The following is an 18,808-nucleotide window of genomic DNA, read 5'->3' on the forward strand; positions in this document are numbered from 1 at the left end:
TACATGACCACTGGAAAAACCATAGCCTTGACTAGATGGACCTTTGTTGGCAAAGTAATGTCGCTGCTTTTTAATATGCTATCTATGTTGGTTATAACTTTCCTTCCAAGAAGTAAGCGTCTTTTAATTTCATGGCTGCATTTATGTTTGGTTAGAATTAATTATTATCTTTGCCATCATAGGTGGAGAGTCTGTGTAAGTTCTAGCCACTTACTGACCCATGTAGGCATTTTATGTCGAGCTCATCTGACTCGGGTATTTCTGAACATTCACTTGGGTAGGAAAAGCCATGAGAAGTCCTCTGACAAACACATAAGAGGAGCGTCTGGGACAAGAGCTCCATCTTGACTGCTGCATAAGAATGAGACAAGAACTTCTGAAAGAATTTGAATGTATGTGACCCTAGCTTAATTTGGGGCATAGGGAGATGTACCTATAAAGGATATTTATGTATATGATACTCTTGTGGCTTCCCTTATCAGGGAGCGCAAATCTTCACTCTCTGTAGGAACACTTGGCAGTCATAACTCTTGGGGGTCTATTGAATGAGAGCAGGCTGTGGGTCAAGTCTCTCTTCCTTTCTCAGGATGGGGAGCAGATGAAAATGAAAGTGTATGTACATTTGTTCATGGTTTAACCATATCTATGACCTTATCCACATATACTAGATAGTGCTACTGAGGATTTGATCTTGCTCATGTTTTACTTTTTCCCTTTTGATTTTCTTAATTAATTAATTTTTGGCTGCACTAGGTCTTTGTCATGTGGGTAGTTGAGGCAGGTGGGGGCTGTTCTCTAGTTGCAATGTGTGGGCTTCTTGTTGCAGGGATTTTCTTGTTGCAGAGCATGGGCTCTAGAGCACTCAGGCTTCAGTAGTTGCGGCTCAAGGACTCTAGAGCGCAGGCTCAGTAGTTGTGGCACATGGGCTCAGTTGCCCCACCACATGTGGGATCTTAGTTTCCAGACCAAGGATCAAACCTGTGTCCCCTGCATTGACAGGCAGATGCTTAACCCCTGGGAAGTCCCCCCTTTTGGTTTTATTTGCCTTTTCTTCCTTTTTTGTTGACAAATACGTCAGCTTGTGGTCAGGGCTGTCTTCCTTTTCTGTTCCACAAGAGCAAACCACACCCAGGACAGATGTGCATGAGTGAGAAGTCACTGTGATGGGTCAGACACTTGGTATAAATATGGACACCAGCCCACTTCCATCCTAGCATCACCAACCTGCTAACTAAAAAAAAATGTGTTTGAGAGAATTCAGTGGTTAGGACAATTGGCTACTTTCAACCAGCTTTAGTGCAGAAAAAGTCCCAGGTGTCCTGGAGTGAGTGAGGCTTTGCATCGCCTGTTGAGAATTCAGAGATTCTCATCCTGGTGAATTCTGTGTGGTGCTGGCCTTCCTCCTTTTCCCCTATCTGGGTGTGAGGGTAGTTCTTTTCTGTTTGCCTGCTGCATCATAAGTGCATTTCATGGCTTTCTGGTATAGTGTGGGGTAATGTCTGGAATGGTGGGTCTGGGTTTGAATCCAGTCGTTGCTGTGGCTGTGAATGGATTCCTGAACCTGAAGTTTACCCACAGAGAGTTGTGCCTTTGGCTGAGCAGGAAAATTCAAATCCAGAACACATGCAGGCTTCCTGCCCTTCCCCATCCACTTCCCTGTGGCTTGCCTGGGTCTCAGCAGGTTTTCTCAGGGTGGAGCTGATGAAACTTCATGACACCATTAGCAGTCCCAAGTGTGATTATAAGGTGGGAGCAGTTGTGCAAAATGGAACCTAACTGAATATACAAATATCCAGAAACTTCTAATCCATCTTGTTCTTCAAAGCACGGCATTTGTTGGATCAAATATTTTGTTTTCTTAAGTTATAAAGTAATATAATTATCCTATTGAAATATTCTGAACTTCATAAAATTAGCTGCTGTCAAGATGGTTTTTAGGCAGAATTTTAGATTTTATAGTACAGTATTAAAAGATCTTGCAAACATTTAGGTTATGATAACTTTTTAGTTTATAAAACAAAACTAAGATTTATAAATAAAAATTGTACATGATCTTAATTGGGACAAGCTTCCACGTTAATCACATGGCATGATCTCCCCACTACAGTGCATCCATATAAAACCCAGATTTGATGCCTTTTTTGCCATATCCATTAGGCTACAGTTATGTGATTTAGTCAGTCAGCTGTTGCACACCTGTTCTGTAGTGACTCTGTCATTTTATTATCTTTGTGGAGTTCATGACTGGGTGATACAGACAGACAGTAATTAGAAATAGTGCTGAAAGTGATGCATACCATGAAACACAGAAACGAGAATAGCGAGCACGGGGTGGTTAGGGAAGGCTGCACCCAGTTGCAGCCAACTTGTACAAGACAAGGCATCACATATGGCAGTTGTTCAGTCATGCAGTCATGTCCAACTCTTGGCGACCCCTGCAGCACACCAGACTTCCCTATCCCCCACCATCTTCGAGAGATTGCCCAAGTTCATGTCCATTGCATCAGTGATGCCATCCAGCCATCTCATCCTCTGGTGTCCTCTTCTCCTTCTGCCCTCAGTCTTTCCCAGCATCAGGGACTTTTCCAATGAGTCAGCTGTTCTCATCAGGGCATCTCTTATAAAAGCTTAAATCTGTTGTACAGAGGGAGGGGCGTCAGTCCAGCAGGACATGAAAGATAATTGCAGTCCATGCACCTGACCAAGAACCTGTATCCAGAATAGATGATGACTTCCTGTAAGTCCTTAAGAGCGTTCTGCACATTGTCCACTTATTGCAGAATGTTTGAACAGGCACACTACAAAAGAAAATGTCACACGTGTGAAGATGCTCATCTTCATTATTATCAGAGAAGTGCACATTAGACTATGCTGAGATTCACTGCATTTCCTCCCAAAAGGCCAGCCGAAGAACAACAGAAAATTCTAAGTGCTTCTGGGGCAGGGGTCTCCGGACTGGGTTGTAGACCCACCTGTGGTGTGCCCCCACAGCACTGAGTGCGTGTGGCCCTGAGACGGAACCAGCTCTGCAATAATATTGTTGAACCAAAACTCCTGGACAGAAAAAGTGTACAAATGCATGATTCTGTGTATATGGTGTATAAAAGCAGTCTTTGCTGTTAGAAGTCAGGATAACTATTACCCTTGAGGAAGGAGCAGGTCAAGAAGGGGATTCTGGGATGTCAGTCCTGTGTTGCTTATGTCGTGTGTTTCTAGACATTCATTAAGCTGTTCGTGTGTGCATTTTGTAGATAGGATATCCTTAAATATATAAAATTGTAGGTAATAAATGTTATATTTCTGTATAAAACATGTGTCAAGTAATTTGTTCTATAATTTCACACAATAAATGTTACTGACTTTTTAAGCAACTCTATTTATACCACCTTCTAAATAAACCACTTCAGAGCTACTCACCTTTCCTTCCCTTTGCTTGAAATACTCGCTTTGGACATGTGTATGACAAGATTGTGACCCCATAGAAGGAAGCCCACCAGGCTCCCCCGTCCCTGGGATTCTCCAGGCAAGAACACTGGAGTGGGTTGCCATTTCCTTCTCCATGACAAGATTATATACCTTCTAATTCCCTATTTCAGAGGTCTTGGCACAATTACCACATAACATGTCCTGACCAGTAGATACTCAATGAATAATTGGCTGACTAATCAGTTTGTCCAGCTTCTTATCTGCTCACTCATGTAGTAGCTGCTCTTCTCTTAGATTTCAAATAGGATGGATTACTATGCTCTTGAATACTTGTATTTATTTTTATGCCTTCTTATCACTAGAGTTTCCTCTGGTTTTGCAAAGTTGTAGCCTGAGATTGTACACATGAGTAGCAAACTCGTACAGAGCAATGGTTTCTCTGAGTCTTCACTGAAGACTAGGAGCCTGGATGCTGGATAACCTTGTTTGATGTGGAGGTATTGGGGTGACTGGCATCAAGGAACTAGACTGCAAAATATCACGACATGGGAAATGATTCTTGGTTTAAGATGGGTCAGTCTCACTCTTCTCCTTTTGCAGTGGCCTTTTTTTTTTTTAATAGAACTAAAATGAAGGTGATTGGAAGATGGAATTACCAGGTTTTAAAATCTCTGTCACACGAGTCAGATAAGGCGAGCCAAATAAAAACTCTCTATGTTGGCTTGTCTTATGGCCAGCACTGGTTTTAGAAGATAATTTTGGCTTGGAGCGCTGTAGGGAGAGGGGCAAGTGAAGGGTGGGTGCGTGTAGTGGCTCAGGTGATCCCCATGATTGTCTACTCAAGCCCCTCTAGATTCCCTACTCCTTCCAGGATACTGCTTTTCACAGAGTTTGCCCGGGTACCAAAGTAAATTTTCTTTTACGTTGTGGCCCATAATACACAAATGGAAAAAGAGTTTTTGAAATAAGTGATTCATACGACATTTGCTGCATCTGGTCTATTCTGTTTCTCTCTCCCCTCCAGCAAGTGGAACCTTAGTTCCCTGACCCGGGATCAAACCTGTACCCCCTGCAGTGAAAGCGAGGAGTCTTAGTCGCTGTTCCGCCAGGGAAGTCCCCATTTCCTTTTTTTAAAAAAAAAAATGCTTGTTAAGTCCCCTACATTGTTTTCTCAGGCTACTAATTGGTCACAACCCACAGTTTTTAAGAATACTGATTGAAAAATACTTCATTCTGGTATTTAAGATACATTGTAATCTTCTGCATCTTTTTTTCCCACTTTTACTTTGCCAAAGAACATCATTCCCCAAGTAAGATTCAGGTAACTTCTTGTTCTCTGCACTCACAAATCCATTGCCTCTCCTTAGGCCTGCAAGGCGCATACCTCTGAGTGAGTTATCGCTAGCCTTAGCTCCCATGCTCCCTACCATGAATAGGAATGCCCCCCATGAATTGTCATTGGTGTATAATACTTTACTTTTATTTATAAATTATGAGTAACATTTGACCCGGATAACATTTAATCTTCTACTACCTGATGATTGTCAATTGAATGTGGTGTCTTATTTCTCCACGACGACTGAGCTCCCAAAGGCAAGGCCTGCACTTGTCTCCTGCACACCCGTAGCACTAGCACATCCTAGACCATCTTTAAGCTGAGTCGTGAGGCACAGGTTCCGTTCCGTTCAGTCGCTCAGTCGTGTCCGACTCTTTGCGACCCCATGGACTGTAGCCTACCAGGCTTCTCCATCCATGGGATGCTCCAGGCAAGAATACTGGAGTGGGTAGCCATTTCCTTCTCCAGGGAATCTTCCCAACCCAGGGATCGAACCCGGGTCTCCCGCATTGGAGGCAGACACTTTAACCTCTGAGCCACCAGGGAAGCCCAGGTTAGGTGCTTGATTTCTCTTCCTCAGTAGGTGGTTACCGTTGAAGTAGGTGAAAAGCGTTCTTGTGATAGGATTTTCTCTGGATGTAGGTTGTTTCACAGGGTGGGATCAGTAAAGCATAAGGTATCCTTGGTTTGTAGGCTCAGGGCAGGCCCTTCTTATCATCGTGAGTACATGTGGGAAGTGGTCAACACTAATTGGTATTTTTGTTCATTTTATATTCAGCCATATCAGTGGGAACAAGATTGGCTGGGAGAAGACAGGAAGCCATTCAGAACCTCAAGCACGGGGAGACCCAGGAGACCAAACAAAGGTAGTAAGTCTGTGCCTTTTATTCTTTCAAATTCTCATTCTCTCACCATGTAGTGCCAGGGATTGATTTAAAGTAAAATTCTGGAATTGTAGCATGTATATTATCATAAGTGACCAGTCCAGGTTCGACGCATACATTTTCCTCTGTTCATTTCTTTGCATTTGTGCTTTTTTAATAAAATTCTTTTTTAGAAATAAAATAAATAAATAAATAAATAAAAAAAATAAAGTAAAATTCTCTCTCTCTCTTTTTTTAAGCATGTTATTTATGAGTAATACATTGGCATGGGTGAGCGGGGAAGGGCTGTGCTACCCCCAGTTTGCTCTCTCTACCAGGGCAGGGTGGTGACCTAATAGACATCCTGTTCTCTCTGCTCACTACGTAGCCTTTCAGAGCCCTCATTTCTTGTAGGGTTTTGTGATGATTAGGTGATAAAAGTTTTGTGATGTATACATTAAAAATGAAAAAATAAAAATAAACTAAATTTTATTCCCCCCCCTTTATTTTCTATTTCTACTTGTTAATATTCATCTCCAGATGAATATTTTAAATTTACAAAGCCACATCTGTCCCCACCTGTGGTCACTTAGGATGAGCTGGCCTCTAGCTGGAAGAGGGCTTGTTTTTGTACAGGATGATGGAATGTTAGAAATATGTTTAAAACTCTGAAATATTCTCACTGTTGAATGATTATTCTGAAAATAAATAACAGAAATGCATTCTGGATACATACTCCAAAGCATTTTCAGTTGTTTATGTCTACATGCTAGGGAATGGAAAACGTAGAAAACTTTCATGAGATATCCATGAATTATTCTTCTTAAGGCTAATTTTGGCACTTTGTGTTTTAAAGGATGAAATTAAGCACTCCATGCATACCACTGAAAGAATACATTTTGTTTCAGAAAATCAATATTTTTCATTGTTATTGTTGTTCAGTCTTAAGTTGTGTCTGACTCCTTGTAACCACATGAACTGCAGCACGCCAGGCTTCCCTATCCTTTACTATCTTCTGGAGTTTGCTCAAACTCATGTCGATTGAGTTAGTGATGCCATCCAACCATCTCATCTGCTGACATCCCCTTCTCCTCCTGCCCTCAGTCTTTCCCAGCATCAGGTTCTTTTCAGATGAGTCAGTTCTTCACATCAGGTGGTCAAAGTATTGGAGCTTCAACTTCACCATCAGTCCTTCCAATGAGTATTCAGGGTTGATTTCCTTTAAGATTGGCTGTTCAAGGGACTTTAAAGAGTCTTCTCTAGCACCACAGTTTGAAAGCATCAACTCTTGGGCACCCAGCCTTTTTTATGGTCCAACTCTCACATCCATACATGACTACTGGAAAAACCATAGCTTTGATTAGATGGACGTTTGTTGGTAAAGTAATGTCTTTCCTTTTTAATATGCTGTCTAAGTTTGTCATAGTTTTCCTTCCAAGGGGCAAGTGTGTTTTAATTCCATGGCTGCAGTGATTTGGGGAGCCCAAGAAAATAAAATCTGCTAATGTTTCCATTTTTTCCCCATGTATTTGCCATGAAGTAATGGGACCAGATGACATGATCTTAGTTTTTTGAATGCTGAGTTTTAAGCCAGCTTTTTCACTCACCTCTTTCACCTTCATCAAGAGGTTCTTGAGTTCCTCTTCACTTTCTGCCATTAAAGTGGTATCATCTGCGTATCTGAGGTTGTTTTATTTCTCCTGGCAGTCTTGATTCTAGCTTGTGAGTCATCCAGCCCAGCATTTCGCGTGATGTACTCTGCATAGAAGTTAAATAAGTAGGGTGTAATACACAGCCTTGGTGTACTGCTTTCCCAATATTGAACCAATCTGTTGTTCCATGTCCAGTTTTGTTATTTCTTGTCCTGCATATAGGCTTCTCAGAGATAGGTAAAGTGGTCTGGTATTCCTGTCTCTTTAAGAATTTCCAGCAGTTTGTTGAGATCCACACAGTCAAAGCTTTAGTGTAGTCAATGAAGCAGAAGTAGATTTTTTTTGAAATTCCTTGCTTTTTCTATGATCCAGCAGATGTTGGCAATTTGATGTCTGGTTTCTCTGCCTTTTCTAAATCCAACTTGTACATCTGGAAATTCTCAGTTTACCTACTGCTGAAGCCTAGCTTTAAGATTTTTGAGCATAATCTCGTTAACATATGAAATGAGTACAGTTGTACAGTAGTTTGAACATTCTTTGGCATTGCCTTTCTTTGTATATTTTTTAGGGTGCCCAGAAGCAGTAAGTGAGCAATTATTATTTCTGGATTTATTGTGAGGAAAAATGTTTGCTGCAAAAATAATACTTGTTCTTGGTAAACAATTAGGACTTTGCTAAAATTTGTAAAGAGAAAACTAAGAGTCTCCCTTCAGCACTGAGGTAGTCATTTGGTGTCCATACTCTTTCCTATTCATGTACATATATTTTGTATTTTGGTGATTGGTTGTACAGAGTGGATATTTTTCACCTCACAATTTGCCATGCACATATTTCTGTGTCAGTTTATGTAGATCTGACTCATCAGTTTTAATGCTTTTAGCTTGTTCTTTGGTTTTAATTTTTGGCAGACAGTACCCTATGTATACTTAATTTGGGCCTTTAAGAACCCTAAGAGAATACTTGAGGTTTGGGTTTTATTTCTTCTTTAAATAAGAACTGTGGTGGTGGTGAGGAGCGGGCCTGACTGGGACCTAGTTTTAGTCCCAGTTCACTAGTTACTGGTCTCGTTACCACAGACAAGAGACATCCCCTCTTGGAGAATTAGTTTCTTCATCTGTAGAGAGGATGCGACCCATTGAGTTGAGGAGGGGTCTCTCAGGAAAGCAGAATCACAAGAGTTGGTCACCTGGGGGAGCCAGATGGGACTTGGGTTAGCAACCACAGAAGTCTGTTCATCTCATGGGGATCCCAAGGGAGGAGCCATGAGTGGGGTCACCCAGCAGAAGCTGCAGCAGTTCTCTAGGTTCCCATCCCTGACACAGGCACAGTGGGCATCCATTCACACTTCCTCTGTTCAAGGAGGAGTGGGTCACAGCTCCCCTTGTCCTCCTTGAAGTTGGTAATCACATCTCTCTGTGTTAAAACTGGACAGACAGGTTAAAGGAGTGGGAATGTGACATGAACCCATTTTCTCCTCTCACCCGTGGCTCTGCAGGCAGAAGGTTCGTCCACTGCCTCTTCTGGCAGCCAGCTTGCTGAAGGAAAGGGGAACCAGATTGGCACTGTTCAGCCAATTCCGTGCCTCCTGTCCATGCCCACCAGGAACCACATGGACATCACCACCCCACCCCTGCCTCCTGTCGCGCCTGAGGTGCTGAGAGTGGCCGAGCATCGGCACAAGAAGGGGCTGATGTACCCCTACATCTTCCACGTCCTGACAAAGGTACGCACTGGGCTGTGCGTGTGGGCTTGTCTCAGTGGTCACTCTTGTGGGCTGTGTCCTTTTTCCTGTTGGAACCGCGTTTTCTCTTACACGGTATTTGAAATGAAGTTCATTGTCCCCTTTCTAAACTTGGAGAAAAAAGATGGATATTTATAATCACAATAAAATTAGAACTTGGGAAAAGTCTTATTTTTCTTGTCAATTTAACACAAAATTATTTTTGAAACTTCTAATTAATGGCACTTCATGTTATTCTCTGGTTTGTAATTTTATTTGTATTTCTACTTTCAAAGTTTCCTACATGTTTTTGCTATAGTGTCAAGTTTAATTGTGATGTCACATACTAAATCTGGTTTATCATCTGTCCTAGAAGCTCCCAACTTCTGAGTGGCTGATAGCACTTCATACTTTAACTTATTCCTCTACCTCATTGAGTACTTACAGCAAACAATGAAATACGGGGCTTTGTCACTTTATTAGTATCTTCCAAAATGTGTGCTTAAATAGATACACAGTGTGGCATTAACTGTTTCTGAATCTTGGTGTTTTGAATAGATTTGTGTTTATTTAAATTTCCTCAGTGACTTGTCATATTTATGTTTATAATCATAGATCCACAATTTAACTTAGTGACCAGATTTCTGGTATAAAATTGGTTCATTACTATATGTATTTTATTGTGTTTTCATCTGTATATGTACCACCATATATAATCAAACTTTTTTCTTGTTTTATACAGTCCATGTATGGTTTATAGAATGGAGTCAGTAATTACAAGTGGCTTCCATTCCACAGCACTCTCGAGCTGCACTTTTAACCATTAATTGACTAATTTGAACTGCTTGATTTTATATTTTATAAAATAAAGGACAGGAAGACCAGTGCTATTATTTGGGTCCTTTATTGTAATTTTGAATTGTAATTGCCTCCAAGTCTCATCTGTTATTTGATATGGGTATGCATGTGTGGTATCACTTCTCAGATTATGGTTATAAAGTAAAAATTTTATCTTTCAGGTCCAACATAGATTATAAGGGTAAGTGAGGGTTACTGTTGCGGGAAAAGGATTTTGCTAAGTTTAAAGGGACTCAAGCTTTGGGAAGGTTGTGCCCTTTCACTCTGGGGTTGTTTGGGATATAAGGTCCCTCTACTCCCTGCTCTTTGTGCCCTGCCATGCTTGTGGGTCTGACTGAGGGATTTTTGGTTAAATCAGTCTGAGTGATGCAAAACTGCCTGTCCTCCTCTTCAGTATGCACTGATTTCAAGGGCAAATACTGATGAAATGACTGTGGTTGAGAAAAGTGAACTTGACTATCTTCAGATTTTAAGGTGTCACCTAAAATTTTTCAGTATTTTGGGAAAAGTTTAGACTGAAATGTGTGCTGTTTCCTGCAAGCTGAGTGGCTCTGGTGTTAAATTTTCCAGGCTGAGACATTTGCTGTGAATTCAAGCTTCAAGTGAGAATGTAGAGAATCGTCAAAAGCTTCATAATTTTGGGAGAGTAAATACTCACTAGATGAATGTTAACCACATGTGGAGCTACTAGATTAATGAGTGTGAAGGTTCTGATAAGGGAAAAGATCAATTTTAAATTAAATTTATGTGAAAGAATAAATGTTATGACATGATTAAAAGAGTACATATCAATAAGTTTACTAGACATTGGGGTCATAAATATATTTTTATATTAGGAATATGCATATAAATTCCTCTTGAGATGTACCGTGATAACATAAAATATTTAGTACAGGACCACAGAATTTTTGGACTGATCTCAGGTGCAGGTGGTCACAGAGTCATTTGTCTCCTGGAGCCACAAGGAAGCCCCTGCTATGTTGGCAGAGAGGAGTGGGGGTGGGGATGAGCAGAACAGGGCTTCCTTCATTTCCAGCCCCTGGTGGCTGTCTCATCCAGTGGGACTTGTCTGTTGAGTTACTTGATGCACTGGGTTGGAGGCCTGATACATGCTGAACACTTTAAAAACGAATGCCATTAAAAGAGTTCTCTTAGGTTTTTTGTATATGATAATTTTGTATGAAAGAGCCTGGTAAAGAAAATATGTGACCATTTTATTTTTAGGGTGCTCTTTTCTTGGATTTCATATAGGTCATTGAAAATTATGAATTACGTTACATATGACCATCTTGACTCATAAAATTTGCCAGTTCTCAGCATTTTCTATTCTATTTGTTGTCTGGTGTTACCTATCTAGATTTTTTTGAAGACTTTGGAAGCATTTACATGGTTTTTGTTCTTGTTGTTGTTGTTCTAGGTTAAAAATAAAACAATGTAGGTTTTATTTTGACTCTTTGAGCATATACGTTGACTAAACCTGCTAAATGAACTCTCCCTAAACATCTTGATATAGGCAACTTGTTAAGCAATTGATTTGGAATAGAATTGCAATTTCATTAACTGGAGATAATACAGTATATTTCTGTGAGTTTATTGTAAATTCAACATGAAAAATGTGCAATATTATTCTGCTTTCTTCCATGCAAAGGGTGAAATCAAAATTGCTGTTTCTATTGAAGATGAAGCCAGCAAAGACCTGCCTCCCGCCGCCCTGCTCTATAGGCCAGTTCGTCAGTATGTTTACGGAGTCCTGTTTAGCTTGGCAGAAAGCAGAAAGAAAACTGAGAGACTTGCTTTTAGAAAGAACAGACTTCCACCAGAATGTATGTACTGTAAAATCCATTGTTTGTTTTCTTCGGTACCTCGTAATCTCTTGTGCATTTTTAAAGCCTTAGAAGAATCGTGACTGAGTTCACCCTGAGAGTCCCCACGTAAAGGAGATGGGCTCCATCGGGGCTCTTACAAAAGGACAAGCCACAGGTTGTTTTCCTCAGTAACATCCCAGCAGTGGTGTTTATTCAGTAAAATGATAAAACAACAGGTTTACGCTTCAAACTGAACGTTGATCTGGAAACAGTCCTGACGGTCACCATCCTCGTGGTTAACATGTCCTGGGCAGATTGACAGCAGTTTCTGCTGTGGTGTCCACGAGATGTGGTTCCCTCTTTGCAGAAATCAGTGTTCCTGGGGAGGTCCCACTAGCTGTCCACTGGGCTGCTTCTGTGCAGTTGCTGCACACATCCCTGAAGCCAAGAGGGGACTTGTAACGATTTCCTTTAGAGGCCTCCGGCTGATCGATTCTGGGGGTGGAGGGGGATGTGGGAAGACAGAAAATGTTGTTTGAAATTTGGGCAAAAGTTGAGGTCAAAGTATTTCCTTCTTCAGTGGGCCAATGTGATTTTGGAGGAGAAAATCATGCCTTTCTGTTCTAGGTAATTTTATCTACTAATATAGGGGATATAAAAGTCACTGTATATTTAGTAGGAAATACAGAAATGTTTCCCAAAATGTGCAATCTAAAATAAGAGTATTATGAAGTGTGGAAATTTGCAGATTACTAAGTCATCCTCTAAACTGAAGATATTTAGTGACAGATCACCTGCTTGTATGGCAGGTCACTGCAGGCCTGGTAACATGGGTGAAGCTGAGCTCAAGGACAAGTATGGGAGTAGATCTTACTTTTGGAACTCAAAACTAGAGATTTTTATCTAAAACTAGTTTTAGATAAAACTAGCAATTTTATCTAAACACTCAGTTCTATAGGTTTTTAAGTTTTCTGTTTCTTCTACTGTGACAAAATTGTGATTCTGTAAGCCTTTAAAATGAAGCCATCTGTCTCTTCCCTTACTTGAAGATGGTCATACCTAGTGTGACTGCTGAGTAATTTGTGTGACTGTAGCTGAAGAAGGTGATGCCGACTCCACAGGGCCTCCTCTAGCTGATGTTTCCATCACCTTGATCAGGCCGGGGGCACCATGTGAAACGCCGAGTGTGTCAGTGGACACTTCAGAGGCCCGGTACATTCCAGGTGTACAAATCCTCATCCTTTTCTCCCACGGTGTGATTTATTTGCTCAGAAAAGAAGACCTCTTTACTTTGCACAGGATTGGCCAGTTTTCTGTGCTGGCCCACCCAGACCACCCTGGCCTCACAGCTGTGACCTCCAGTTCACCACCAGCCCTGAGCATCTTAGTCCCTGTAGCCTCGTGGGTCTCTGTTAGGCCTGGAATGCTGAGTGCTACAGGGTCCCATGTGGCCCTACTTCCTGCTGTGTCCTCAGCTCCTTATCTCCATATTGGCTTTCATGGTGAAAGGCTGTTCTTCATTTGCTTATGTGTTCCAGAAACACAGTTACCTTTATGCAGAAAATCCTCAAGAGTTTTCAGTGATCAAAACCTGAATACTCTCAGGTATATCCCAGGTTGGGCTCCCCTTAGCAGTATCCATAGCTTCATAGAGCAGCTGCATATGGCTGGTGTGCTCTGTTCATGTCCTCAGCAGTGGGCACTGTGCATCCCTCACCTGTGTCAGGGAGTTCTCTATGTCACAGGTAAGCTGCAGGTGCCAGGTGCTCTTGGGAAGTGAGAGTCTTGGTCTCTTCTGCCCTGCTGCCGGTCTGTGACTTTAAAACCCTGTGAAACACACAGCTGAGAGCACCCCGCATGCTCCACTCCCTCATCAGTTAATTTGTACCTAGTTGATACAGGTGTCTTACTGGCCTGGGAGAGGCTGGCCTTTTAGACAATAGGGGAAGCAGAAGCCAGGGGAGAGTATTGACTAAATAGACTAGCATCCTCTAAACATAAGCAAGAGGGAGGCAAATTGTGGTAAAGAGCTAAATGTACAAACTACACCATAGGGCCCAGCGCAGCTCTCACAGAGAAACGACTAGGTCAGCCTGCCTATGGCAGGCCAGTTCTGGCTAGGGCTGGAGGGCATGGGGAGTGGCATGATCAAGGGAAGGAGAAGGGTGGTAAAGTCTGAGGTGACTCAGACGAGCTCTTTGAAGCTCTGGATGGAGGTGTCTTGACCTCATTTGGACGCTGGGAGGCACAGGGAATATAAAAGAAAGGAGGAAAGTGTTCCACTGTGAGGTGGATGGGGGAAGGGTGGGTGAGTGGGAGAAAGCCGTAACTTCAAAGAGAATTTGGCAGGCATGTCTTTTTCCTTTCCTCCTGCCTCTACTCCCCTCCCCACTCCACTGACTTCTTTTCAAGGATGGCATACAGTTGTTTGTCATTGCTCTGTTACTTTTGGCCAGTGGAAAACACTGACTCTTACAATGCCACTGGTTTAGGTTTCCATACCTGAAACATCTACTAAGTGACTATTTTATGGAGAAAATATTGTAGCTTCTTTATGATTTGGATGAGATGGGAAAATAACAATGTCTGATCATGCCAAAGCGGCTAACCTTGCACAGTTTCTCAGGAGTTCTTGGTTGATAAGATTTGAAATCTTGTTTTACCTACACTTATTCATAGACCATATGTAGATGAAATTTTTAAATCAGTGCACTTTGACATGAAAGTGCACCATAAGGTCCTCGGAACAAATTTGTTCTCCACGTGCCTGCTGCCTTTGCCTTCCACTTTGGTAGCCAAATCCAAGCTGTGTGGGTTCCAGGTAAACCCTCCTACTCATGTGCGTGATGTAGCTACTTCTGAATGTGAGGGTTTTGATCTAACATGGCTTCAAAATGCTGTGCATACAGGTGTATGTTCTTGATGTGGTCACTGTGACAATCAAGAATTTTCCGAAGAGGGCTTTGTTGTCAGAACTAGTCAAAAGGCATATTGAAGCCTATAGGGTTGTTCAAAAATACTTAGCTCCTGTTAGATGTAAGACATGTATCCATTTGGAATTATTTCTCTTGATTAAAGGATATGATAAAATGTTCATAATCTATAATGAATATTCATATGACTTACCAAAGTTTCATTTTTTAAAATATGGCTAAAGTAGGATATCTACAATCAAATCCTTAAAAAATCACAGCCGTTTAGAGAAAATGGACTTGTGGACACAGTGGGAAAAGGAGAGAGTGGGACGAACGGAGAAAGTAGCATCGACGTATATACTCTGTCATGTGTAAAACAGATAGGTGGTGAGAAGTTGCGGTGCAACACAGGGAGCCCAGCCTGGCTCTCTGCAGTGACCTAGAGGGGTGGGGTGAGGGGGAGCAGGGCTCAGGTGGGAGGTGATATATGTACAATTATGACTGAATTGCGTTGTTGTATGGCAGAAACCAGCACAGCATTGTAAAGCAATTTTCCTCCTGTTAAAGAATAAATTATTAAAAAATTAAGTTTAGATGATATGAAACATTCAACTTACTGTCATTTGACAATTCCAAAAGTAATTTAGAAGAAATACAAATACAAGGGGGGAAAAATTTTCAGCCTTTGAAAATCATATTGAATTACATGCTGGCAGTTTATTTTTCTGTTCTTCCCTGTCCATTCCCAGGTTCTATCATTTTGCTTTTAGGAGAGTAATAAGAATACTTGTTTTATTGTGGGAGAATGCTACTGAAGTCACTATTGTGGAATTCACAGTCTTAGCAGTGGGTCAAGCAGAAGACTGTTGACCCAGCACAAACAGTCTCACCCATTTGGGCTAAATGGTGATGGTGGCAGTTGCTCTGGGGAGAGATGGGCCCAGGGAACTAGCTCTCTCTGCAGCTGCTGAAATAGGGGCTGGGCCTGGAGCCAGGCACCTGGTCTGAGCTGGCCCTGGCCTCCAGGCCTGTATGCGTGTGATCCAGGTGCTGTGGCTGCTCCTCTAAGGCACTTCTGCCCTGGAAGCAGCTCTGACCTTTAGTACCGTAGTGACGACTTCTCCGTGGGGATGCTGCTCAGCCACCCAGGTACTCCCCAGTGATGAATGGGAAGGACCAGAAGAAAGGGATCTGGTTCTACAAAGACTACAGGATGATGAGTCACCTCAGCTATAGTTGAAGAGAAAAAAGCAGGCCTGGGAATTCCTTGGCAACCAGTAGTTAGATCTCCACTGCAGGGGGCAAGTGTTTGACCCCTAGTCTGGGAACTAAGATCCCACAAGCAATATGGTGTCCTCCCCCCCACCAAAAAAATAGCAAGTTTATATACTATGCTTCTATTTACTATACTTATACTATATTTAGGACTTCCCTGATCGCTCAGCAGGTAAAAAATCTCCCTGAAAGAGACAGGAGATGCTGGTTTGATCCCTGGGTCAGGAAGTTCCTTTGGAGGAGGAAATGGCAACCATTCCAGTATTCTTGCCTGAAAAATCCCATGGACAGGGGAGCCTGGTGGGTACAGTCCAATGGATTGCAAAGAAACAAACGTGACTGAGCAACTAATTACAAAATACTACATTTGTATTTCCCTATATTTACTCTCTTCTTTCTCAACTGTCGAGAAAAGCCAAAAGGAACACATTGATTCCCCCACCGCCACTGATCCAATTTGCTTTAGAAATTTTGTTAGTGCCAAGTCATTGGGATTGCTGATTGAAAATAAATTTGTTCATTGTGACTCACATTATGAAACAATAACATGACCAATATTAATTAGTATGCTGTTTTTATATGTGTGAAAATTGGTTGTCGTAAACATTTTTCTTACGATTCTATGAAGGCTGTTTGTATATTAATCTGAATTTTTGTATTCCTCAAAGCTTTTCAGGAGTAGCATTAGCAAACTGCTTTTCCCTCACAGAACTTTGAGTGGCTGAGTTCAAGAGACATCTATGGGAAAAGCAGTGTTGTGTGACAGGAATTGTTTGATGGTACTCTTTTGGATTCATGTTTATGTCCTTGAACTTCGGAGTTTCTGAGACAGTAGGAATGACGTAAATGGGGAAACTGAAGTCTAGGAATAGCGTTTAGCAAGTGTCTGTAACACCATGTAACGCTGTCTGTGTTCTACGTGCCCTGTGGCCTACTGAGCGTGTATATGTTTGTGGACAGTAAGATACTCCCAGCCTCAGATATAAAAAGCTTAGGGAGAAAATTCATAGTCTTTTACTTTTCAGAATCATAGAGGATACTCACACATATGTCAGCATAAGGAAATGAGGGGCTAGTTGGACCCCCAGCCTGCACACAGAGCTGCTTGGAAGTTAACCAGCAGTTTTCTCATAAGAAGGATAGACCAGCTGTCATTGCGCCCATTTTCCCGTTTCTGATAAAAGTCTGATATGAAGGAGTTGAAGTTTTGTTTTTATTTATTGTGTGTGTGTGTTTCCTGTAATTCCAGGAGAGCTCAGGGAGTAAAACAGTGGCTCCTCCCCAAATACACACTGCACAGACACGGACCAGAGGTCCAGGCGGCCATAGCCTTGGAAGTTGGTTGTGTCCACCTTTCTCCTTATCTTCTAACCACATTGTGTGCATGCTATAACTCTCACTGCTCATGGTGCTCTGGAGTGAACTTAGAGACATAATTCACTGTATGGCACTGTAGGCAGCCACTGCCAGTCATCTGAAATAGGCTCACAAAATGAAACATGTTCATTATTCCTGGCCTGGGATGGATCCCAAAATCAGTATTATAACAGATTCCGGAGATCCTGGTTGTCATATGTGTAAATGTGAAAATAGAAGAAGATTAACGACTGATGGAAAACATTGGGTTTTTACTAACAGCTTAAGTCTTCAGCAGTGTTTTATGTCTTGAAATTGTATTTTGAAGACGTGCTTCCAGCAAAGAAACTGTGTTGTAAATTAGCCACTGGTAATAACAGAAAACTGGTACCCTGGAGTTGCTTTTTGCCGGTGTAAAAATTCAGTTTAGTTTCAGGTAGGGAAGACAACCTGATGTTCAGATTTTTCAAAGTAGTCCACTTGAAATCATGAGTTTTTCCTGTCAGAAGAAAAGACCAGATAAATCTTTGTTGATGGTGATACACAGAAGATTTATTCATGGACAGTAGCTAGATTAGCTGACCTCTGGGATTCTCTTATTCTTATTTTAACAAGGAGGTATGAACATGTCTTTCTAAAATGGTGCCTTCACAGAGAGGGTTTTATACCCCAGTGCTCTTGTCTGCACACAGAGTGTTCCCATAATCCAGCTGTCCCATACCACTTGGATAATCCCTGTATAACTAGTTTTTTTTTTTTTTTTCCAAAAATTATAAGAGCCCAGATTACTTGCTATTAGCTGGCTACTTTGCATCAGCTTATTCCTGTGAGCTTCAGGAGAGCTCAGGGAGTAAAACAGTGGGCAGCAGCAACTTGGGAAGAATCACAGAGCCAGAGGGAGAGAAGGTACCCTGTGTGCATCAGCCACCCATTGGATGAACTTATAACACAGAGGCTGCTGTGTGTCTACTTGAAAATGGGATGTCCCTTGGAATTCATCAATTTATAAAACACTAACCTTTAATTAATCTTATGTTACGAGCCTATAAACATAACTTGACCTCACATAGTTGTAAGCACATAACTGAGGTGCAAGGTGTCTTTGCGTTTCCTTACCCGGACTGTGCTACAGAGTGAGTTGTTGGCCCCCCTTGTTTTGGTGCCTAGTCCTAGGGCTGGGCTGGGGCAAGGTGCGTGAGGCACCCAGGCCTCAGAATTTGGGAAGACCCTTATCTTCACCCAGGCACGTGGTGGCTGACATCTGCGCCCTGGCTGCCTTTCTTGACTCACTCACTGCATAGTGGGTGCTCAGTAAGTGTCTGGTGGGCGATCGGCCACAGGTTCCATAGCTCCTGAGTGGTGTACGCAGAAGATCTCCAAGTCTTCAGTTTAAAAACAGACACATGTCAAAAATAAAGCAAATCAGGGCACCTTTGCTTTCGGAACAAAGCTTTTTTGTTACTGCACGTTTATTTTCTCTGAGAACATGTATTTCCCAAATTAGACTTGAACATTCTAGTCATGAATAGTGCAGATAGCAACAAAAATGCTTAGAATATAAGAGGAAGCTATTATATCTAATACTTCTTTACAGCTACAGTC

The 18,808-nt window shown here is 41.8% G+C and overlaps 1 protein-coding gene across 2 annotated transcripts in view; it reads left to right on the forward strand.

Annotated features, from left to right (window-relative positions):
* The window catches only part of FAM120A (family with sequence similarity 120 member A), a 120,500-nt gene that overhangs the window by 72,440 nt on the left and 29,252 nt on the right, over positions 1-18,808 (forward strand). For both annotated transcript variants that reach the window (XM_088838147.1, XM_088838148.1), the window contains exons 8-10: positions 5,541-5,628; positions 8,773-9,000; positions 11,504-11,678. In XM_088838147.1, the coding sequence (XP_088694273.1) occupies positions 5,541-5,628; positions 8,773-9,000; positions 11,504-11,678 (491 nt within the window). The remainder of the gene's footprint in view (positions 1-5,540; positions 5,629-8,772; positions 9,001-11,503; positions 11,679-18,808) is intronic.

This window comes from Moschus berezovskii, chromosome 7 (genome assembly GCF_049115385.1).
Source record: "Moschus berezovskii isolate FMDL1 chromosome 7, NW_MosBer_1.0, whole genome shotgun sequence".
NCBI classification, from domain to species: Eukaryota; Metazoa; Chordata; class Mammalia; order Artiodactyla; family Moschidae; genus Moschus; species Moschus berezovskii.